Genomic DNA, 23,615 nt, shown 5'->3' with positions numbered 1-23,615 from the left:
ACATGGTCGTCTTATTTCCGGCTATTACTCCTTTTTTTTAATTGTTTTTTTGTTGGGGTTTTCTTTTCTTTTCGTTTCTTTGCCTGCGTGGTCGCGTGGATTATTGTTCTTCCGTTATGGTATTATTATTAGGCTCATGCTTGTAGGGATCATTTTTACTTTAGCTTGCTTCCTCCTCCATTTGAGTAATAGGTTCTTTTTAGTATTTGTTGGATGTATATATGCACGTACACCACACTTATCATCAATAAATAAGACTCCTACCCTAAACGATTTCCTCTTTTTTTTTTGGCATTTCTGACTGGCTACCAAGTTTTTTTTTCGCAACAGTGCTCCCTAATTGGACTAGTGGAATTGGCAGCCACAGTTCCACCGTCGTTTTTGTTGTCGCCTAATGTTACATATTGTCTCGTGTAGAGTGTTGTTGTCCACAGTTAGTACCATAACGCGCATACACGTGTGTTGGATACACACGTCTGAATATTGTTGGAATTATGATCGAAATGTCCTCCGAGATAAAGCAATATGTTTTTTTTTCCTTTCTTATATTTGAACTATTGTTGCTTGTGGGTCTATTTAGTTGCTTTATAAAAAAAAGGACTATAACACTGAGAATCGATATGTTTAATACCATTTTGGTTGAAATTTACTTCACACATTTGATCAATGCATACACGGTAAGGAGGTGTTTTTAGAAAGAAACATAGAATAATCTATGTAAAAACATAATACAAAGTGGTGATATGTCTATTATTTATAAAATGTTCAACAAAAATTACGTATAAAATCGTAAATCGCCGAGTAATGTGGGCATTGCAAGTACACGTAACGGAGGAAACACAAAATATACAGTAAATATAAGTATAGCAAGCCACGGACATCAAACGTATGGAGAAGGTATTAGATCAAACTAGTGGATACCCCTCACGTTGCAGTGGGGAATTTACAAATACTTCAAATAAAATTCGAAGAGAATAATTTGTAATCCGTATACTCGTAATGCCTAAAAGGCATTATTTTGAGCTCCTTAATAGTTGATGTGGAATTTTGGACGTGTATATCCTTTATAGATATAGAGGCCAGATTAATAAAAAATACATTATCTAAAAAAATAGTTGATGTGGAATTGCAATTGCACATCACATAGGAATGGTTATGTATTGGGAATGTGAGGATCCAATGGTTATTGCTTTCCGCGTTATACGGTTAAAATGCACATTAAGATTTATAGCAATAAATCAATAACTACAGTAAGTAAATTTATAGTGTATTATAAATGCATATGACATATAGATGGTTAAGATTAAATTATGAAAAGGAACCAAACACTACTATTTTCTAGATATTTTGATGTACCATACCCTAAAAGTTCGAAATCGCAATCCTAATTACTAAATAGGTTGGACTCATGCTCCTTTATATAATGCAGCAAATTTGCAGAATTTTTTTTTCACATGATTTAGTTCAGTTTCTCCCGAAATATCTAAAAAATCATCCATTCAGAGAAGACATAAGTGGCATCTTTCAAACGCCACCGGTATAACCGCTGGTTCTACGTAAGGCAGTACTAGACCATAAAATATCTGTCCATAATCAAATGATGCATGTTTTATCCAAGATAACCAGGAACTAGAATTGGCCAAAAACTCCGTGCAGAGGGGAGGGACACACCAAACTTATTGATGACCGCAGTCAACACGCAGCACCACTCACATGTATGGCCTTGCTTGGTATAAGTACTCGGCATCGAATCGAAGTGTAACGCATGACCAAGCACTGTTGTCCTCGTACTTGTGTTAGGCCGTGTGACTGCTCTCTCTCACCTTCGTTGGCGTGCAAACCAACTGCAATTCATGTGCATTCCCTTTACTGCTGCTACTGCACTAATAAAAGTCACTCACATGCCTTTGCTGTGACAGTGTGAGTAATAAACGTGACTGATGATAAGCTGGCTAATTAATCATGTTGATTTTCGTTTACAGGGGTAATTAAGGAAGGGAATTGGCTTGTCAAGTTGTCATAGTCAACAAGAGTACGGGATGAGATGAGCAGAGCAGAGCAGAGCTTTCAGTGGCATTGAAAACATGGTTGTTTGGGCTCCATAAAGAAGTCCCAAAAGAAGCCATTGCCTACTGTCCATTCCACTTGGCCGGACAGCGAGCACATAATAGTATGGCGTTCTTGGTGATTTGTTTGCGTGCAAAAATCATTTGTTGACCAGGTACTGTACCATTCGTTTTCTGCTACCACTATACTAGTATTTCAAGTACTCCAGTGTGTTGGGTATGTTAGTAGCAACATGTTTTGGGTATGAAGTACTAGCATGAACAATGACGTGTATATAATTCAAGTACTACACGGTATCAACGAATTTTTTTTATTTATAATTTTTTTTATTAAAAGTTTTACAAAAATAATTTTCCATTTTGAAAATTGACGGAAATAGTCGCCTACCGCCCTCTGGGAGGGCGATTTTTAAAAATCGCCCTCCCAGAGGGCGGCGAAAATGACGTGGCAGACGGCCGTTCGCTCTCGGGCGACGGCCGTCAACGAAATTTGCAGGCGGCCCCCTTGCCGCCCTCCGCGAGGGCGATTTTGTACTGTGCGGGGGGCCGCCTGCAAATGGGCGGCGAGGGGGGGCATGGAATTTTGCAGGCGGCCCCCTTGCCGCCCTCCGCGAGGGCGATTTTGTACTGTGCGGGGGGCCGCCTGCAAATGGGCGGCGAGGGGGCATGGAATTTTGCAGGCGGCCCCCTTGCCGCCCTGGGGGAGGGCGATTTTTGCCTCCCCCCTATAAAGCCCAGCCCCTCCCCTGTCAAATTTCATTATATTCACTAAAAATCCAAAAAAACGAAAGAGAGAGAGAGGGGAGGGCAGCAGAAGGGGAGCGGCGAAGCCCTGCTGGTTCGCTCACTTCATCACAGGTATGCTCCCATACATCTTTTGCATTTGTACTAATATATTACGTTTGAGTACATATGTTGCGTTTTAGTTTTAGTTCCATATATTTTAGCAGATCTGTAGCACACTGCACATATGTGTAGATCCAGAGCATAGAATATAATAGTATGAATTGAGACATAGACAGTAGTGTTAATTGTAAGATGTAGTTTAGTTTGATCTGGAGAATGTAACCTACTTTTAGAAATTTAGAGAACAATATTGTAGAGAATGTAACTTAGGGCGTAGTACAGAAATGCGAGGTTAACGCAGTTATTGTTTTCATCAGGCACAATGTCAAGTAAGGTCATATTTCAGATAGTTCACGGTGAAGGAAATATTAGATTTGGTCCAGATGGTGTTGATCTGTCAGATTTTGTAATGACATCTAAGGGCATCGATAGGCCTGCGGAGAGAACATTTGAGTCAATTTATAGTTGGTTGTTGAGAGGATTTAGAATAGACCAAGAAGTCTACACAATGTCAGTATCTGTTGTAGTGAGTCGTGCAATAGAAGGTTATTTTTGGGAACTAATGCCGATGGACAGCACTGCTGCTTGGAGACGGTATGTGGAAATGGCTTTTGAACGGTCATGGCCCCTCGTTATATTTGTGTCGGTACAAGAGAAAGATACAAATGTTTCAATGCAAACCGAAGATGTGGAGGGTCCTAGCAATGCAGGGGATGTTGTTGGACCATCGATGCAAAATGAGGAAAATCAACCAAGGGAGGAGCAGGCCATGGGCATGGCGGATGAGGGGGAGAGAGTCGGTATAATTGTTGATGAAATGGAGAGGGAAGATTCGGATAATGAGCAAGCGGAGGACGACGCATCATCCGATGAGGAAGGTGATGTAATGGCCACTGATTGGGCAAATGAGGACTTCTCTGGTCTTGTTATATCAGAGGGTGATCATGTACCCTGGGAGTATAAGGAGAACGAGGTAATTGAGGGTGCAAGGTATGCTCATAAGGATGAGATGAAGGAGGCGGTGAAGCATTGGGCAGTTTCATTGCAGAGAGAGTTTAGGGTGATCAAGTCAACAAATTATGTGTATGAAGTGAGGTGCATGAAGGAAGAATGTCCGTGGCGTGTCCATGCATATAAGGGTAAATGGAATGATTATTGGAAAGTTAGCATTGTGACCGAGCACAAGTGCTACTTACAAGGGGTGGAGAAGTATCACCGAAACATCACTTCAGCTTTTGTGGCAAGTGAGATGTACAGCAGTGTTGTTGGTAACATTGGCTTTGAACCAAAATCAATTATTAGGCACATCGAGAACAAATTCAAGTACACCATAAGCTATGCAAAGGCCTGGAGAGCCAAACAAAAGATCATTGAGATGAGGTATGGCACATTTGAAGCTTCTTATGATAATTTGCCTCGTTTGTTAGCCACCATTGCCCAGAGGAATAATAATACTTACTATGACCTACATACATTTACATCGGTTGAAGATCGAACAAAGAGTGTGCTGCAAAGAGCCTTTTTCTCATTGGGTGCTTGCATCAATGCTTTTGTGCATTGTCGACCTGTTCTATGCATAGATGGAACTTTTATGACAGGTAAATACCGAGGTCAGATATTGACAGCAATTGGGTGTGATGGGAACAACCAGGTTCTACCTATGGCTTTCGCATTTGTAGAGAGTGAGAACACTGAAAGCTGGTACTGGTTCCTAGAGAGAGTGCACATTGCAGTGGTGCGTATGAGGCCCAACGTTTGCCTTATACATGATCGTCATGCGGGTATGTTGCGGGCTATTGACTACTTGCAGAACGGTTGGGATGAGAAGGGACTTCCAGCTAAGTGGCCTGATGTTCGGAGTCGGTGGTGCATGCGTCACATGGGTGCAAATTTCTACAAGCAATTCAAGAACAAACATCTTATGGATCTCTTTAAGAGGCTCTGTGCACAGAACCAAGAGAAGAAATTTAATGAGTTGTGGGACAAGTTGGATGAGTTGACAACGAAGCAAACAGATGAGCAATCTCGCAGACCACAAGTTGAAGGTGACGAGCCTCCCATACCTCTTGGTGCATTACATGATGACCCACCAACAATGAGAAGGAGGTCAGGGTCGGCCATCAGAAATTTCTCTCAGTGGATTGAGAATGAGCCTAAGGAGAAGTGGGCTCTATTGTTCGACACCGATGGATCTCGGTATGGCATAATGACAACCAATTTGGCAGAGGTGTACAACTGGGTAATGCGAGGAGTTCGGGTACTTCCATTGGTTGCTATTGTTGAATTCATCCTTCACGGCACGCAAGCCTACTTTAGGGATCGATACAAGAAAATTGGTCCGTCCATGGCCGATAACAACATAGTGTTTGGCAACGTAGTGACAAAGTACATGGAAGATAAAATCAAAAAGGCACGGAGACATAGAGTTGTTGCTCAAGGCACACAAGTGCATCGGTATGAAATAATGTGTGTTGATAGGAGCAGGTGTGGTATCTATCGCAAGCAAGCCGTGCAGGAATGTGTCTTGAAGGCGGATGGTGGATGTACCTGCAGTTGTATGAAGCCGAAGCTTCATCACCTTCCTTGCTCACACGTTCTTGCTGCTGCCGGTGATTGTGGCATATCTCCCAATGTGTACGTCTCAAATTATTTCAGGAAAGAAGCAATCTTTCATACATGGAGTGAGGAGATATATGGCTTCGGGATCTCAGGATCTTACACAACGCTGAGTGCCCAAGTTTTTTATATTCCAGATCCATCTAAGTTAAGGGTGAAAAAGGGTCGACGCCAAACTAGACGCATCAGAAATGATATGGATGAGTCAGAAGCAGGTGGGAGGACTTTACGCTGCAGCAAGTGTGATCTGCGCGGCCATACTTACAAGAAATGCCCGAAGAATGCAGAAGTTCCAAGCGGCGCTGATGCTAGTCCATCTGGACAGCTAGCAGGCGCACTTTGGGCTCCACGTGTACAGCAGTACGTTGACGACTGGGTGTTAGCTACAGAGGAGGTGATCAACGAGCTCTTCCCACACACGGAGGAGAACTACCGTGACTACCTTCGCTGGTACCTTCCTCGCACTCGTGCGCGTGTGACCTTCACTCCAGACGCCCCAGAGCCGCACGTTGCCGCTGTCACGGACGCGTATCCCACGCACCGTGACCGAGACTACTTCGTGGCGGTACGTCCAATTTGTATTACTTCCAACAATTATGTCATTTATCTTGCATAATATAGGACAACTACTGAATTTTTTATTTCCATCTTGCATAGGCTGATGCGGCACGGGATATCAGTGCCGATATCACCGCAGTCCAGGTGAGGTTGAGCAGAGGTTTGCACTTGACTGACGTTGAGCAGAGGTCGACCTTCGACCGGATGCAGGAGAAGATGCGTGCGGTCATGCGCGTCTTCTCCTGTCGCAGCGCCGTGGACGTCGTACCTCCAGCTGGTCCGGTACACCCACGGCCTCGCGGTCCTACCGTCGGAGCAGGACCTCGTTTGTCTTCGAGCGCCCCTAGCTTCGGAGCAGTGCGACGTACAGCACCGGTTTCGCACGGTACAGTTCAGCCCAGATATTAGTTCATTTTTGTTTCAGCTTTTGCACGAATGTGTCACCATGTTTTAACTGCACGTTTCCTCATCGCAGGACCTCGTATGCCTTCGAGCGCGTTCGCAGGCACGACCGGCGCTTCCGCGAGCTCCGCAGGGGCGTTCGCCACCTCTTCGGGCGCGTTCGCCAGCTCTTCCTCTCACGGAGCGTCGATCCCTCACCCACACGGTACTTTACTTTTTATTAATACTGTTAAATACCTGTACGAAACTGATGGTCCTTGTCCAGCAGGATTTGCAGCCGGGATCTTCGGTACTGGGGCCTCTTCGTCTCACGCCGGTAGGACTGGTCCTACTAGCCAGTTCTACGACGACGACTTGCACGGTGCAGACCACCAGGACGTACTAGGCTCCTCTCAGCTTGGAGGAGCTCCAGAGGCGCACACTCAGGAGCAGCCAGAGGTCACACCTGTACAGGCAGGACGGGTTGGCCGTGCCGTACCCCCGGACCGACTCACGTACTCCCAGGGGCACATTAGGGCGCAGGGTAGGAGGGACAGGGGTAAGAGGCCTCGTCAGTAGTGTTCTACCTCTTCAGTCCTTATGTGACCGTTTCTTTTGGCTTACAAACTTGTAAAGCAGTACTACTTTTGCTATTACTACTGCAGTACTACTTGTGTTTGTCTCGTCTACGTAGTTCTTTTCATTCGTATGGTGCTTGAACAACTTATGCTCACAACAACACACTTTCGGCGCTTCACGGTAGTGCCATATCCAGTAGCGCGCACAGTCCACAACAGCACACATGAAAATGGAAGCCTATTAATTGGTAATACGTAATCTAGAATTGAGATTATGTACAACATTCTTCACTACAATTTTACATTTTGGCAGCAAACCAAATATGATCAAATGCAATTTTACCTTACCAAATATTTGGTAGTGCCAAAACTTGCTTATATTTTGGCATTAACAAAATATTTGTACGGTAACATTCCAAATATGCCCTAAAAAATAATAAAATTGTATTTTACCAGTCTTGGAGATTTTAATCTTGTATAGTTTTCAATATAAAAAGATTTGATAACTATTGATATTTATATAAAAAAAAAATATAGAGCACAGTACAAAATCGCCCTCCCCCAGGGCGGCCAGGGGGCCGCCTGCAAAATTCCATGCCCCCTCGCCGCCCATTTGCAGGCGGCCCCCCGCACAGTGCAAAATCGCCCTAGCGGAGGGCGGCAAGGGGGCCGCCTGCAAAATTCCCTGCCCCCCCTCGCCGCCCATTTGCAGGCGGCCCCCCGCACAGTAGAATATCGCCCTCGCGGAGGGCGGCAAGGGGGCCGCCTGCAAATTTCGTTGACGGCCGTCGCCCGAGAGCGAACGGCCGTCTGCCACGTCATTTTCGCCGCCCTCTGGGAGGGCGATTTTTAAAAATCGCCCTCCCAGAGGGCGGTAGGCGACTATTTCCGTTAATTTTCAAAATGGAAAATTATTTTTGTAAAACTTTTAATAAAAAAAATTATAAATAAAAAAAATTCCGGTATCAACTATACCTTTATCTTTGGAAAATGGAAGGTGTATTCTTTACTCGTGTGGTCAGTGCTCTTCACTCTCGAGATACTCTCCTACTGGCACTATCGACTATCGAGTGACATGAAGAAGGGTAGTACTGTAGTATTAATAACTTAACTTTACGATATGACAGGCAACTTCCAATGTCAACTTTGATGATCAGGCTCAGGCATCATTCATTCAGGCAAGGCAAGGCCAGCTCAAAAACAGCTTTCCATTGCAGACCAGTGCAGCTCATTTTGTTTGCGCGTTCTACACTTGCACAGCATCTATCCAGCTGCCAGCAAGCAAATGCCTCCTGCTTGGCCATGTGACTGCGATGTTCTTGCTGCCTCTCGCTTTCTGCGTGGCTAAAACCTGTTTAGTGTGCAGTTAACTCTCAGATTAGAGTGGTGGTTTGATGCCTCCTTGCACAGTGGCAGCTAGGCCTAGGCACAAAGATTGAGCTGACACCCACAAAACAAAGCGGTACACAAGCCATCGCTCCAACAAGTTAGGCCTGGTTTAGTTCCCAATTTTTTCTTCAAACTTCCAACTTTTTCATCACATCAAACTTTCCCACACACACAAACTTTGAACTTTTCCATCACATCGTTCCAATTTCAATCAACATTTCAATTTTGGCGTGAACTACACCCTTACATCCATGTCAGATTCATCCAGCGCCCAGGAAGCCCATAACTTGTCGTTGGCCGCATCAATGCGAGCCTTCACAAACATGAATTCAGTTCAGGATATGGCAGGTACTAGACCACGACAGCAAAATCAAAACAGTAGGTCATATCACACGCCTTCAAGTTTCATAGCACAAGACACACACACCAGCTCTGTGCACAGGAATCATCTCATACAAAAACAGCTTCACAAATCGTCAGTTATCGCTCATCCATACTTGCTGTTATCATTTGACAAATCGACGTACAAAACTGTTTTGGAAAGTCACATATTCACAATCTAGATAAATATAGAATCTGACATTATAGGGTACTCCGTGAGGGGAATTTAGATGGGGAGAAAAGAAAAAGGAAACAAGCTACGATTATATACATTTCATCTGCCGCCCCCGTTTATTTGAGTTCAATGTATAAAGGAACAAGTTGAATGTATGGACTGAAAAATAGTTTCAGTGCTCAATCTGTTAATTGTATCCCCTCAGAAGAAATTGACCTGCCGGATGGGTGTTGCGAACGAACGGTTCTCAAACAGATTTGGTTGTAAGGGGGACAAACCGAATGGAGAACCAGAGAATCCAACAGCTGGAAGTGTGGCTTGGCTGAAGTACAGAATAATGATAGCACTTAGCGGATATAAAAGTCTGGCTTTGGGAGATTAACTCATTCGTAAAGGACATGCTGATGCTTACCCGTCAACCACATATGCCTGTGGCCAGGATGACATGGCTGGAACATCGCCCATTGGCCGGTCTGATGCAACGAGAGGCCAAAACCCTGCTAAATAATGTAAAAAGGAAGCCATGTTTGAGCACCACGCATCTCAATTAAATCTATAACCATCTGGCTGTTGGCGCAAAAAAGCAAGCAAATACAGTCCTGAACTATAAGTCAAAAATGGAGGAGGGCAGAGAGACAAAGAACGGACCTGACTGCACAGGAGGATTTTCAAATCCTGGGTACAGCAGAATTTCCTGCATGATATGATAGCGAACTTCAGGATAACACCCATTCCACTCTCATGCAAATATATGTTCCCACGTCATGCAAATAAAATCTCACCTCTTTTGTATGCTCTGGAACATTGTTAGAAAAATCTACAAGCAGAAAAGGAAATATAAGCCAATAAAACAAAAGATAATAACCGGAAGGAATTTCAAAGGAAAAATTATGTTAGGCACCTGTTCCAGGAAAACTTGGCTTTAGACTCAGAGTTAAATCAAGGTAGTTGTCCTCAGGTTCTGTACCAAAATCCCACAGGTTCAGTTCCAACCTTGGATTCGGTCCTACAAAAATAAAAGGAGTTCAATAGGAGAAACAACAACAAATCACCAAAACAGAATACATAAATTATCATTTCCTGAAAGAAAAAGGGGAGAAACTCACTAGTTTCAATTGTCTTTGTGTGAGAGGCATGGAGTGGCCTTGGTACCCAGTTGCCCACCTAGACAACTCAAAAGTCTTAGGTACATAAAGAAAAGCGAAGTATAGTTCCCATGAATAACTCAATGTGTAAATTAGTACATTAAAGAACGGATGCTGTAGTGATTGCTCAGCAGTTGGCCTTCTTCGTGGATCCCAGGAACAAAGTTGCTGTCAGAATGACAAATACTACCATGTTAATATAGAGCATTATTCTCAGACAAATAACATCAAGCAACAAAAGCTATATCATCAACATGTTACAAACCCATACCTTACACTATTTACAAACTAGTAATTAGTGCAATTTATTGTGAATTGTCATGGTAAATTACTTAAAACAATATAATATATAAGTAAGATGTTATATTAATTAACTTGATGTTAGTACTTACATAAGCAACTGGACAAAAAAACATGGGGTTCATATAACAATATATAAATCAAACATGTAAGAAACAAGACTCATGTGTCATAACTAACCTGAATCAAGTCGATAGCTTCCAAAGTAGCATTAGGAATAAGCTCCCATAGATTTCTTGGTGGGATCTTTTGAACAAGCAAAAGAAAAGGAAATCAGTGTCAAAGGCAACTTATCCTAATGGTTGTAGACAGAAGTAATTTCACCTGGAAAAAATTAAAGCTGCTTGAACGAGGCAGGTTCATTCCCTCTGGCCAGACAGTATGATCCGGTGTCCCAAGCACAGCACATATTTTGTATAGCTGATCAGTCTCGCTGTAAGCAAATAAAATAATTAAAAGCAAAGCAGAATCACCATAAACAAGGAAATATAAGTACAAATGGTCTAGGTCTACTCTGTGCAAGATGAACTGGGCTTAAGAAAAAGTATGGAGAAGTATAGGCTTAATCGTATAAGAAAACAACATAGGCATCATAAGAGCTAAAAATACTAACATGAGGGAAAAAATATTGTTGTTACAGTATTCAGAACAACAATAATTTTACAGCCTTGGAATTAATAAATGCAACTCAGAGATAGTGGCATGAAATCCCCAAAATTCCCAGGCCAACTATCCACAAAATAAAAAGAACACAACTAATCACCAAAAGAAGAAACAAGAGTTCACTTCAACAGAAATCAAAAGGGTGATCTGTTGACTGCTCAAATCAAAACATGCGTAAGCAGACAGCATATATGCATCAATACATGAATACAGTAAATTATGGATATTACCAACTACAGAGGCAACATAATCATGGTACCCAAACAACAGTATCATACATACCTTCCACCAGGGAAAAGTGGAGACAGTGTGAAAAGCTCAGCCAAAATTGCACCAACAGCCCACATATCTGAGGAAGTGCACATCTATCAGTTATATAATTCAGTAGTTTCATGCAATGCGAGTTTTATATGCACAAACTCAAATTTCATGTTGAGCTGGCATTAATAAAAATGGAAGTAGTAAAATGCAGGGGCTGGGATAATAGGCATCACCAATAGCAGGTGTGTAAGCTGACGATTGTAGCAGCACCTCTGGAGCTCGATACCTTCACCATTTCACAATAATTTGGATAAAGTGGTGTATACATATTCACTGGTTATACAGAGATAAATTTGAAACACAAACTCACCATCTGGTGGAAACATAGTCAGTATAAGGAGGACTGGAAGATACTTCTCTTGCCAACCCAAAGTCAGCAATTTTAACAGTGCCATCTGTCACCAACAGATTTTCTAAAGAGGAAAGAGAGAAGGCTAATTAACTTCTAGGGTATATAGACAGCCTATAACTTCAACAGAATATAGTCGAAAGGTATACCAGGTTTCAGGTCACGATGGAAATAACCGTTGTTATGCATATATGCAAGACCTTGCAGTATCTGCACCATAAAGTTCCGTATCTCCTCTTCTGAGAAAGCAGCTTGCCTTTCTCTTATGACATCATACAAATTGCATTCCTGTGAAAAGAAACAATGATACCAGAGTAAGTGAAAAGCTAAATATTTAACAGCTCCAGGTGAGAGAAGTGTGAACCAAAAGATTCAGCAGATATACACGTAATGTAATGTCACAACAAATGCAACAGGCATACAAACTATAGAACTATAATCATTAGAACCGCAAGATATACACGTAATTTGTAGACGATAGAATATTCATGCCAGTATTTTTAATGGAACTGGCCACAAAACTCTAGAAGATCATAGCGATATGGGCTAGTAATAGTTTAGCCTTTCCTCTTTTTTTTCCTGCTCATAAAGAAAGTAGTAAAAAAGTATGCCAAGAATGACTTGAGACCAACCATGTTTTCAAAAATGAAGAACAACTCGTGATTTTCCATAGTCACCTCCTTTAACTTCACAATGTTGGGATGATTCAGTTTTTGAAGTGCCTGCAGAAGGATGGTTCTCCTTTTAAGCACACAGATTTGAAAACAAATTTGTATTCATTTGATAACACATGAGATATATTACCTTCACCTCTCGCAGACTAATGCACTCTTCCCATTGGAAAAACTTCCTCTTCATTTTTTTAACTGCAACCTGCACAGTATTCGGGGAAATGTTAACATAATAAGCCAACAAACAAGGTGCAAGCTCGAATAGGTAGCCATCTGGGGTGATGTAGAAGATGATTATTGCTAGCATTTCCCTCAAGTGGGAAATTCATAGGTGATTAGGTGCAACAAATAATACTGTTCGTTCCTTTATAGGTTAGTAGATATAAGGAGCAGAAGGCAACTGAATTAACATGAAAAGATCCAAGTAACCATATGTACTATGCCAAGAGCTGCACTTACAATTTCATTTGTTTCAGTGTTATAAGCCCTAAAAACATTCCCACAGGTGCCATCGCCTATCTCCCTTATCACTTTGTACCTGAGAAGAAATTAGATGCCATGTCAGAAATTAGTGCGCACGCAACAAATAATATGATTCGCGAGATAATTACTGCTGACCTTTCCATCGTCGTCGATTTTACAAGAGAACTTTTGCCAAGAGTCACTGAACACCAATAGAACTCCACGTGATCGAACCCGCACCACCTCTAAAACTCATCACAATCGCTTCGAGGCTAGGTTTGCTTGTGCACGGTTGCATCAGAAGAAGAAAGTTCCAGACGAGGGCGTAGCAGCATGAATGGTTTAGTATCATAATTTGCAAAACCGTCATGCTTATTGCAGCTTCAGACGGATTCAGCAACGCATCATCGCTGTTCATGTGCGTCGATGTATATTTGCTGACACCATCTTCGGCGACAAGAAAAGCACGTAGGTTTCAGACCCGAGCACTTTTAGCCTAAAATGCATCGAAAATCTGCAATCAAATGCAGAGAAACTTCGCATCAATATAATTAATTTGCAGCGAAACAAAAACACATACAATTATAATCTGATATCACATATGGAAGATGAGAAAATCTCGGCGAAACACAGCATTCCCCAATCTGAAACGCACGGAAACAATTCAGAAACATCCCCAAATTAAACACAAACCCACCTAATGGCACCGAATTAGAGCCAAAATTCCTCAACCAAAACGCACCGAACACCAACCACCATAATCAAAAAGGAATCGCGCGAGAGCCCAGCATATATTCGCCGATATCGCCCAAAATATTCCCCCAAAAAAGGCAGAACCCAAGCAATGGAGATCGCAATCGAATTGCGGATCGGGAATTAGGGGGAGGGAGGAAACCAACTCACCATAATTTCGATGCGACACCGAAAAAATCGCGGCGGAGCCTCCTCTCCTCGAGCCGGGATCGCCGCCGATATATTGGAGGAAGGGGGGAGACGAGAAATTGGGGGAAAAAACGGAAGAGGGACGAGACGATACGAGAAGATTATATCCAACGCCACGGTGGGGAAGTCGGACGGCGCGGTGAATTGACCATCCTACCTCCGCTCGGTTTCCGGATTTACGAGGGAAACCGGGAGGGTTGTGGTGGTACGAGGCGCGAGTGGATAAGAGCAACGAGGGTAGTAGCGTCATTTCGCGCGGGCGAGCGCGTTAACGGCGTCGTGCTCCCGCGTTGCTGCTAGGTACAACCACCGTGGTACGCCCAAACATTTTTATTTTTTCCCGGTTTTTTTTTTTCCATTGCGAAGTGGAGAGAAGGGAAGAGAACAGTACTAGTAACAAGTTTGAAAATTTTGGCCCGGTGCGTCCCGTCGCCGTCGGTTTTCCTCTTCCTGGCTTCCTGCACGCTGCTGTTTTGTGTTTATTATCAACACTGCTGGTTAACCATCTAAAAATGTTTCTTTGTATGAATCTATAAATATTTATTAGCACGACCATAGAAAAATAAATCGAATAAGCATGGGGTTTTATTTTTATAATAGTACTATTGTATGGAATAATACTTCTTCCATATTATAAATTGTTTTAACTTTTTTTTCTAGCCAAACGTTTTTTATTTTGATTCAGTTTATAAAAAAATATAGTAATATTTTTTTACAAGACAAACATATTATCAAAATATATTCAATATAATATTTAATAAAACTAATATATTGCTATAGATATTATTATTTTTTTATAAACTTAGTAAAATCTAAAGAAGTTTGAATAGAGTAAAAGTCAAAAGGAATATGAACATAGGGAGCAGTAAATAGGAGCGCAGTTGAACGGTTTTTAGTCAGATGTAATACACATTTGCATAAGTTGAAGCATCTATTTAAGATAGCTGAAACTGATGGATTGATAGATAATATGGTTGTGTAATAGCTATTTAAAAGTATAAAATAATGAATTAACTAATATAAAGTTGAAAGCTTGATTTAGAATATAGAATTTTTAACAAAAAATTATCATTTTGGAGTTTTGTTTAAACTATCATTTAGGAGCTTGTGAAGTGTGCAGATAAGCTTCAAACTCCATAATCAGAAAAAGAACAGTTTTGCAATACAACTATTGAAAAAAAAATTGACCTTATGAAATCCTACGGAACTATTCAAAATGCTTAAGAATTCACATACCTTGGAGGCTTGGATGGTCGTGTAGACTAGGTTTTTATGTCACATACTCACAATGTTCTAGGAGTAAATCAGAACATTATCTCCTTTTACAGGCAACCATCTCTTTCCCATTTATCACGTACTTAATGGCCCAACAAATAAGCAACTGTTGCTTGCTCCTCATGTTCATGAAAATAAGTAGTACTTTCTCTGTTTCACAATGTAAGTCATTTTAGCATTTTTCGCTTTTATATTGATCTATATCTAGATTCATTAATATCAATATGAATGTAGGAAATACTAGAATGACTTATATTGTGAAACGGAGGAAGTATTGTATTTCTAAATATGCACTTAGTAGTAGTTTTATCCCTTATATTTTTAAGTTTTTTTCTTCTGAACAAATTCTGTCGACGTTTGATGTCGCGATTCTAGTATTTGCATAGTATGGGGATCGTTAGTACTAGGATATACGCGAGACTTAGGTAAAAGAGACGGAGACGAGGATTTTTACACAGGTTCGAGCCCCTAAATTGTCAAGTAATAACCCTACATCCTGTTGGCTGAAGCCGGTGTTGCTCTTTATTCATTTGGATCACACAAATACAATATGTGGGATAACATATCTGGCTGTCGTCGACTTGACGGCTAGATAACCCAACTCGTAGTCGACGACAGGGTAGTCTTCTTCCTCGAGCACGAACTCGTTGAGATCAGAGATAGTGCTTGACCCCTCTTGCCGGCCCCCGCAGGTACCGGATAGGGTTTGTCTAAGCTAATCTCTGATGTTGATATTTGGCGGCGTGTTGGCTGGTATGTTGATCTTGTGTCTTGATCTATTGTTCCGTATCCCATCTCCTCCTAGGGGGCCTTATATTTATACCTATAGGTGTCCCCTTGTCCAAGTAGAACTAGGGAAACCAATATGGATACAATCCGAGTAGTCCTTGTCGTTTCCATGTAGAACTTTATTCATCCTTCCTTGTGCGAAACTCCTCCTATATCTGAAGGTTGTTTCTGTATAAGACATGGTATGTGATGAGTCCTGCCGAGATTCAGTCAACTACTATTAGGTATGTGGTATCCATAACCCTGATAAATTTCAATATAATTCCTCTACTCCATAGGTGGAATGATAGTTTAGGTCCCGTCTTTCAACTTATTGTTGGATTTATTGAAACATATTATTTGTTACATGCTTTAAAAAAATTTTAAAAAAAGTTTCTGTTGTATTTGCTTAAATCATTTGTTTTATTTTTGTTGTTAATTTTTTTTCTTAAAATATTTAATGTAGCCTTATAATCTAGTAGACAGTTCATGGTAATAATCTAAATTAAACGTGCCATGAATTGTTTCATAGATGTTTTCCCTGAATTGCTCTCTGCGAATTAAGTTAGGTCAGGAGCTTAAGAAGCAGAAACAACATGCCATGGCAGATGAGTAGATACCCTTACTAAACTTAAGAAACGAGTAGAAAAAATGTATATGTAAATTCTTTGCCAAGTCTAAATCGGCAAGTTTGGGTGGTGTAGTCGGTTACCACACTAGTCTCACGTATTAGAGGTACTAGAGCCTGGGGCGCGCCTTTGCGCGCCGCCTGAACGGCCAACAAAGAAACGAAGCAGGAAACAGTGGTGATTTCTGTACGTAAGCAGCTGGAGCAAGTGAAGGTAAAGAAACAATGTAAACAGATCTGACGAAACATGGTCAGAATTTAACCACTTGCGGTGCATAAGTTCATTTCATAGAGTAGTATATAAACACTTGTAAACAGGTGCATCAAAAGTATCTACCAGTTAGCACAGGAGTGTTGATACAGGCATTGTACTGGCCTCTAATAGTAATAAGTAGATATATATAGATGGAGCCTGACATCTGCAGAAGAGCATAAACTATGTGATAAGCACATAAGGCGCAGAACTAATTAGTATAGTAATAGTGGCAGGGGCGGAGAGCGGTGCATGTCCATGGTGATGTCCGTGTTTACTGGTAACAAAAGGATGCCTCCAGCATGACTAAGAGCATTCTTATGTTGGTTAGAGAACATCGATAGTAGCTTCCAAGTAAGTTGTTTTATAGAAGTGGAAGATGCAGACTGATCCGAGATATGTTCTTATTTGTTGCGAAATCTGCCCATCCTTTCACCAAGTTGCAGCGCCCGTCTGGTGACATGTTCAGAATCATCTCGGTTGAAATGCCTCCTGCTACTTGGACCTAAATGTTGATTGTTTTTCTGTTGTGCATCAGTGGTTCGATGTACCTCTGAAAATTCTTTAGCAAAGTACTGCAACTGGGATGTTATGTTAGTTTTCTGTGGTGCGCAGAAAAAACGAGCAGTATGTATTATAAATTTGAAGGAATGAACAGGAGGTGTACGAACTTACAACTCTATTCTGCATAAGGAATGTCCTGTTAACAGTCTCAGCATAGAATTTGCTCGAATGCTGTAGGAAACGCTTAATAACATTGATGTAATTTTTTAGATCAGGTGTGGCTTGTACATTTTTTGCGCAGAAACATAATTCGTTGAATGTCCACCTGTATGAAAATTTGTCTATAAGTATTTTTATGTGTGGAAGGTGCCGGTGATAAAAGCGAATAGTGGTGTTAATAGTAGATATTGGTACAATGAAATTATAGTGATAGTATTATAGGATGGTTGGTGTAGGTATTACATAACGTAGCTAATCACGAAATTTCTATATAGAACTGTGGCACATACAGGTAGTGTGGGCAGGTTCAATTTATTAAAGATCAATTGTGCAGGCGATGATTCGGCCTTTGTTTTTCAGTGTAATTCATGAGAGGTTCTACTATAAAATATATTTGTAGTCGTGTTGACAATGATCAGAAAAATAATTACTACTGCATAGTAATCAAATATGGAAGGTATAACGAAAAAGATTAGTAAAGCACATAAAAGTTATGTGAGCTCTTACCCTCAATGAATCGCTATAGTTGTATTGACAATGATCAGAAGAATTCAACCTCTTAACCTCAACCGGATTTTACAGAAAAATTAAGTTAGCTTCAATGACAATCCAAATAAAGCAAAAGAACATAAAATGGTCGATCAATTGTAAACTTCTCAATAAGTTCACGTGCAAGGCATCCTTGGGGCATTTTTGTATTTGGTGAGACTGAAATCAAAGACGTAACATGGTCAAAGCATTTCTGTTCAGCAGTTGGTGTGTCCATTAGGTTCCACAACTCAATAAGTGTGCTGCCAAGATCTTGCAACTGCAAAATAGAATGCAAAGTTCAGCAGTGTGAATATAGATACATGGGGAAAAAACATGGAGAAAATAAATGTCTGTAAATTCATGAAGTAATACCATGTAAATCACCAGAGAAGCACAGAGGATGTGAAGAACATGAGGAATAAAAACTTGATGGAAAATAAAAATGTTGTAGTATAATGGTACATAAAAATATTACATTAGTGTGACTCTGTTGTGGATGGTAAAGTCAGGAAACCATTCTCTTGACAGTACACAATCTGAGTATCACCTTTGCGAATTGCATGTCATGGATTGGGGAATCTAATCTCTATTCTGGACTCAGCCTACCATGGCCATGTGGTGGTAGTGCTAGGCTCCTTTCGTCAAGATGGGCACATTTCGAATTAACCATCCATTTACTTCGACGAAATAGTTTTTGTGACAGAAAAAAAAGGAGCTTCAAAGAAGCAGCAATATTCCAGCGCCCGATAGTTCCCACTTCCTAGCCAGATAAAATTAGAACAGAATAAAAAAACAGTAACGTTAGAGAGTGATTTGCTTCAGATACCTGTGATATTTCTTGGGTTAGAGAGTGGCAATTCTCTGTCGTTCCCTGCACCACAAACAGAAAAGGAGCTGTCAGTTTGCATATCCAATTCCCACTTCAAGGACCAAGAAACCTGAAGTATAACCAATCCTCCTTTTCAAGTCAACAAATAGGTCATGTGTTGATATATTTGATAAAAAAAATCTCTACCTTTCGTTTTCTTGGAAAAGCTGTATACTCTTTGATAGCTTATTGCGTGTGCTCTCAAGGAAGAAGAGCACTACAGGAAGTCATTCCTTGATATTGATATTAGGTATGCCACTCATGGGTGGCATGCAGGCATGGCATCAGCTACATTTCTGCAGTCAAAGGTCAGATCAGGATGTTATTTTGCCAAGAAATACGTAAATATAATTGACAGAGTGTGATGTTCCTGTAAATTTCTAGTTGGTGGACAGGTCGGGTAGACATGGTGTTATTGGTTGCAGTGTTCAACATTTTGGTTTATTAAAATGCACCCTTTAAAATGTACAATGCATCAACTTCTGAATGGATAGTAATGCAAAGAGTCTACCAGTTTGGTGTTCAGACCTTAGGGGATCTAGCTTTGCTAATTTTTTCAGGTATGTTTCAACTCTCCCACAATTCAAGTAACCACTATGTAGGACGGAAAAAAAATCTAAATATAGTACATCATAAAAGGATACCAGAGCCGACATCTTAATCAAAAATGGAAGAATAATACATGTTTTTGAATTTATGCACACGATACCTATAAAACTAAAATAAACACCATGCCTGAATCCTGATTGCCAATAATTGAAGTAAATAGCTGATATAACATAAGTTCACTGGCGCATGTATCAAATTATTCACACAAGGGCAATCTGTGACAAAAGGTAGGCATAAACTTATCCCTATAAAAAAAGTAAATACTTAGTTTTCCCGGTCCCCTCATTTCCACTTTGGTTTACAAAGTCTGTCCAACCTAGATAAAGCAACAAAAATTTTGAGATGTCTAGTTGTCATGATAAAATTTTGCACGACAGGAGAGATGTCAAATCCATCAACGTTTTATTACCTTCATGGAGCTTAATAAACTTGTCATAGGTTGAGTACGCATGCCTCTCAACACATTCAGAAAAGCGGTATGTATATAAGATAAACAATTCCAAGCGTTATCATTACATAAAAGGCATGGAAATAAAAATGAAGTGTTTTACTTCATAATTGGCATAGGTGCACACTTACATGCCATTCTTGGGCTCACCATGTACATCGCATGTCATGGTCGGGATTACGTATCGTCGCAGAGGGCGTGTGGTTCCGCAAGCGTCGCCGGGCGGAACGGCGGAGTAGCGCGCGGAAGCTGCGTGCCGGATGACTACAGTGCGGCGATTGGATGAGTTCAGATTGTTAGTCTGTTTATCAGTTTGTTAGCTTGTTTTTAGCACATTGGTTAATTCGTGTACGCCTATTTAGAGGCACAGTTTCGGTGGCGTTTAATTAAGCAGATTCAATCTCTAGTTCTCTCATCTCCTATTCTCTATTTGCTCATCCCTTGCTGTTCATCACGGGTCGTCGTTCCACCAAACCCCCTCGTCCACCGCCAATCACACATTCATATCCCATACGTTCTTACGCCGGGGCTCGTGACATCGCAACAGTCATGAAGTAGTAAAAAAATGCAGCAAACCATGCAAGAAAACGATCAACTCATAAAGAGTTGCCACCCAATTCCTAATATGAACCAAGATGAGGAATAAAGTCAGAACATCAAAGACCATAACCAAAATATTAAAAAAAAACAGATAATGTGTCAATAAGCAGTAGGTTGAATTCCTTTAAAGATTATATTCAGTTAAAGAAAACGGGATATGCTAACAGCTAACATAATCTAAAAGGACATCAAAACAGGAAGAAACAGCATATATAAATGCACTGATGTGCAGACAGAAAGAGCTAGAGACGTACTTCCATGATTAAGAGGTGATGGAACTCATTCCAGCTCTCAGCAAAGTGCACCTTTATATAATCAGCTCTCCTCCACCAGCCAAATGTTTCATACATGTGAAGCATAGAGATAAACGCTGTTCAATAGTCAGGCAGTCAGTGAAACAGTAACCGAAACATTACTGTGTAGGAACCATACTTGTATATTGTGAAATTCAGAGACCTGCAGGCTATAGCGAGCATGTACGACGAGATCCTCACCAAAATACGGCACCCTAGCAATCGTCTCCAAGACGAAAAATCTAGCGTAGTTGCGGTCACGGTACAATCCATCAAGTATCGTGATGACTGACTCCTGCGAATAGAACAGGAATATGTGTGTGGTTACAGCAATGAAAATCTGAATTTGAACAAAATCTGCCTCAAATTTGATGTTAATCCGATTTGACTCGTGGAAATCACCGTGAGGAAAATGTTCACAGACTGTTCGAGCTTAACCACCCAGCTCTCCTCGGCGGTGACCAGCGGCTCATCAGGAGGAGCCGTCTCCCTGAAGGGGAAGGACTCCTCGACGGCCACCTCGGTCTGCTTCTTCTCCTGCTGCGTCTTCATCGCCTCCGCGCGGAAAATCCTCCTGCGGTGCGCACGGAGAGGGAGGAAGGCGGGCGGCGAGCAGCACATGGAGGGCGCCGCCGCGGCGGTGAGCGGGGAGGCGGAGGCGACCGCCACCATGCCGACGACCAGAATCGAGGACTAACAGTAGGGAAAATTTTTCGAAACCCCCCAACGCGAGCAAACCATGGAGAGAGGGATAGAAGGGAAAGCCGCACGAGATCAAGCATATACATCTGTTCGTAAAGCCACGGGAACACCACTAGCAGCCACGAAATCCGCAAATTCCCAGCCGAAAACCACCCACCGCCCCCAAATCCCCGCGACATCCCAAACCCCGAAAGCCTTGTTCATCCCCCGCATCTCACACCACGGAATGCACCAAACCCACCCCCGAGGAAGAATTCCCCTCACCTTCCTCGGGTCAGGGCTGAATCTCGCCGCCCGCGGAGAGCACCACCGCGACGCAGCTCGGCTCGGCTCGGCCACCGGCGACGCACGCGCTCCCGCTCCCTCTCCCGAGCGGCGCCGTCCCTCCCTCCGTCCGCCGCCCCCGCGCGTGTGAACCAGGTGGAACCCATAGTGTAAAAAAGCGGACGGGCCCGGCGGTTGAACCGGCAAAAACCGGAACCAGGTCTCTCACCGGTCGGTTCAATAAAAAGACCGCTCGTGCATTTGACCCGGTAAGAACCGGGTGAACTGGCCGGTTTTTGTTGAAAACCGGTGAACCGGGCTCATAAGAACAGGTGGTTCATTGCAAGTTGGGCTAACACTTGGGGCTGGACTTGTAAGGCCCATCATCCTACCCCACGGCCCATTTACATTTTATGCAAAATAGGAGAGAAAACATGCGTGGGAAGGGATTTGAACCCATAACCTGTGCGTCGAGACCTTATCATGCTTACCATTTAGCTAGCTAACTCATCCTGTCTAATAGAAAACATATAATAGTCATATGCCTTCGGTTCAGCATTGAACCGGCTGACCCAGTGGTCCGACCGGTGAACCAGTGAACCAACGAGATCACCGGGTCGACCACCGGTACGGGTTTTTTTACTATGGTCGTCGAGGAGGGCCACGGGCGTCGTCGAGGGCGGCACGAGGGGGAGGCGGAGGCGGCACGAGCCGGCGGCAGCGGGAGCTGGAGAGGGAGAGGAAAAGACGAGAGAGAGGAAAGAGCGTGAGCAGCGGCTAGGGTAGAGGTGGCCAAACGGGCCGGGCCAAACGGGCGGCCCGGGGCACGGCCGAACCTGTAGCAGGCACGGCCCGGCACGGCCTGCTACAGTAACGGGCCGTGCCGGCACGGCACGAGTAGCCGTGCCGTGCTTGGGCCGCTGGCCGAGCCCGCGGGCCGGCACGGCACGGCACGGCTACTGTAGCGGCACGGCACGGCACGGCCCGCGGCACGGCACGGCCCGTTTCGCCGGCGGCCCGTCAGGCCGAAAGCGGGCCAGCGGCGCACGCGCCAGGCCGAAAGCAGGGACAGGGCGGGCGGCGGTCGAATGGGAAGGCGCCACGTGGCACTAACGGCTATTTGACCGTTCAAATTTGAAAATAACCGTTGGGAGGCTAAAAAATTCATAAAAATTTCGAAAAAATTCCAAAAAATCTCAAATTTCGCCCTATAAATAGGGCATGAACCCCAGCCATTTCTCCTCATCCCACACTCCTCATCTTGTGCTCTCAAGTGTTTTAAGTGCTCTCTTTGTTCTCAAGTGTGCATTTTTTTTTTATTTTGACAAAATTTGCTCAAATTTTGTCAAAAATCAAAATTAGTTTCGTAGTTCAACAGTTTGATCGCAGAGGTTTGAAGAGCTCGCGGTTGGAAAGATGTAAGTAATATTCAAATTTGTGTATTATTTGTATTGTGTTTGTGAATTCAATAAATATTCGAAAATTTGTTTATGTCGGTTTAAATTTTCAGAATGGATCCGAACTTTCCATACCAGTCGCCGTCGTTCACCTTGGGTGATTTCGACCCCAACTACATGTCGAGGTTTGACGATACCTCCGGATCGGCTCCAACTCCACCATCTGTGGAGGAGGTACCGGTTCATACGGCTGTCGTTGAGGAGGTACCGGTTCAGGCGGCGACAGCTTCGGAAGGATTTTCCGGAACCGCGAGCGGAAGTGTTTCGACACACACCGGCTCGAAGAGATTGAGAACCTCCGGTGTGTGGCAAAACTTCGACGAGATAAAGGAAACATGCCCCGACGGAAGGGA

At 42.6% G+C, this 23,615-nt stretch overlaps 2 protein-coding genes across 11 annotated transcripts; both read right to left on the bottom strand.

Annotated features, from left to right (window-relative positions):
* Nucleotides 1-8,868: 8,868 nt before the first annotated feature.
* LOC4334774 (cyclin-dependent kinase F-3-like) lies at nucleotides 8,869-13,920 on the bottom strand. 3 transcript variants are annotated; one of them, NM_001402324.1, is made up of 18 exons: nucleotides 13,805-13,920; nucleotides 13,058-13,415; nucleotides 12,899-12,977; nucleotides 12,573-12,641; nucleotides 12,401-12,490; nucleotides 11,918-12,056; nucleotides 11,730-11,832; nucleotides 11,593-11,645; nucleotides 11,381-11,447; nucleotides 10,760-10,868; nucleotides 10,616-10,681; nucleotides 10,235-10,303; nucleotides 10,097-10,154; nucleotides 9,892-9,996; nucleotides 9,773-9,807; nucleotides 9,639-9,684; nucleotides 9,403-9,490; nucleotides 8,869-9,312 (listed from the first exon to the last, which is right to left on the bottom strand). In NM_001402324.1, exons 2-18 carry the CDS (start codon nucleotides 13,063-13,065, stop codon nucleotides 9,192-9,194), a joined length of 1,305 nt encoding a protein of 434 aa, NP_001389253.1. In that variant the 5' UTR covers nucleotides 13,066-13,415; nucleotides 13,805-13,920; the 3' UTR covers nucleotides 8,869-9,191. The 3 variants fall into 3 exon arrangements, with proteins under 3 accessions (NP_001389253.1, NP_001389251.1, NP_001389252.1); NM_001402322.1 differs by having other exon boundaries at nucleotides 9,403-9,487; NM_001402323.1 differs by lacking the exon at nucleotides 13,805-13,920 and adding an exon at nucleotides 13,599-13,774 and having other exon boundaries at nucleotides 9,403-9,487.
* Nucleotides 13,921-16,752: 2,832 nt separating this feature from the next.
* LOC9266028 (ubiquinol oxidase 4, chloroplastic/chromoplastic) lies at nucleotides 16,753-21,940 on the bottom strand. 8 transcript variants are annotated; one of them, XM_066308955.1, is made up of 8 exons: nucleotides 21,242-21,940; nucleotides 21,003-21,134; nucleotides 20,801-20,916; nucleotides 19,037-19,185; nucleotides 18,848-18,892; nucleotides 17,998-18,298; nucleotides 17,443-17,596; nucleotides 16,753-17,348 (listed from the first exon to the last, which is right to left on the bottom strand). In XM_066308955.1, the coding sequence occupies exons 1-3, from the start codon at nucleotides 21,509-21,511 to the stop codon at nucleotides 20,854-20,856; spliced, it is 465 nt and encodes a 154-aa protein (XP_066165052.1). In that variant the 5' UTR covers nucleotides 21,512-21,940; the 3' UTR covers nucleotides 16,753-17,348; nucleotides 17,443-17,596; nucleotides 17,998-18,298; nucleotides 18,848-18,892; nucleotides 19,037-19,185; nucleotides 20,801-20,853. The 8 variants fall into 8 exon arrangements, with proteins under 8 accessions (XP_066165052.1, XP_066165053.1, XP_066165048.1 ...); XM_066308956.1 differs by having other exon boundaries at nucleotides 16,753-17,342; XM_066308951.1 differs by having other exon boundaries at nucleotides 21,041-21,134.
* Between the last annotated feature and the right edge of the window lie 1,675 nt (nucleotides 21,941-23,615).

Source organism: Oryza sativa, chromosome 3 (assembly GCF_034140825.1).
Source record: "Oryza sativa Japonica Group chromosome 3, ASM3414082v1".
Taxonomy (NCBI): domain Eukaryota; kingdom Viridiplantae; phylum Streptophyta; class Magnoliopsida; order Poales; family Poaceae; genus Oryza; species Oryza sativa.
This window is presented reverse-complemented; position numbering and strand designations above follow the sequence as displayed.

Bases quoted from the DNA above. Each gene is read 5' to 3' on its own strand.
- LOC4334774 (NM_001402324.1), bottom strand. The intron at 12,491-12,572 runs GTAATATATCTC...ATCCTTCTGCAG, and splicing joins TTAGTCTGCGAGAGGTGAAG to GCACTTCAAAAACTGAATCA. The intron at 11,646-11,729 runs GTGAGTTTGTGT...GAAATGGTGAAG, and splicing joins GACTATGTTTCCACCAGATG to GTATCGAGCTCCAGAGGTGC.
- LOC9266028 (XM_066308950.1), bottom strand. From the start codon at position 21,511: ATGGTGGCGGTCGCCTCCGCCTCCCCGCTCACCGCCGCGGCGGCGCCC. The intron at 20,917-21,040 runs GTGAGGATCTCG...ACTATTGAACAG, and splicing joins TGCTAGGGTGCCGTATTTTG to CGTTTATCTCTATGCTTCAC. The intron at 20,211-20,800 runs GTACGTCTCTAG...GCCGCACTGTAG, and splicing joins ATCACCTCTTAATCATGGAA to TCATCCGGCACGCAGCTTCC.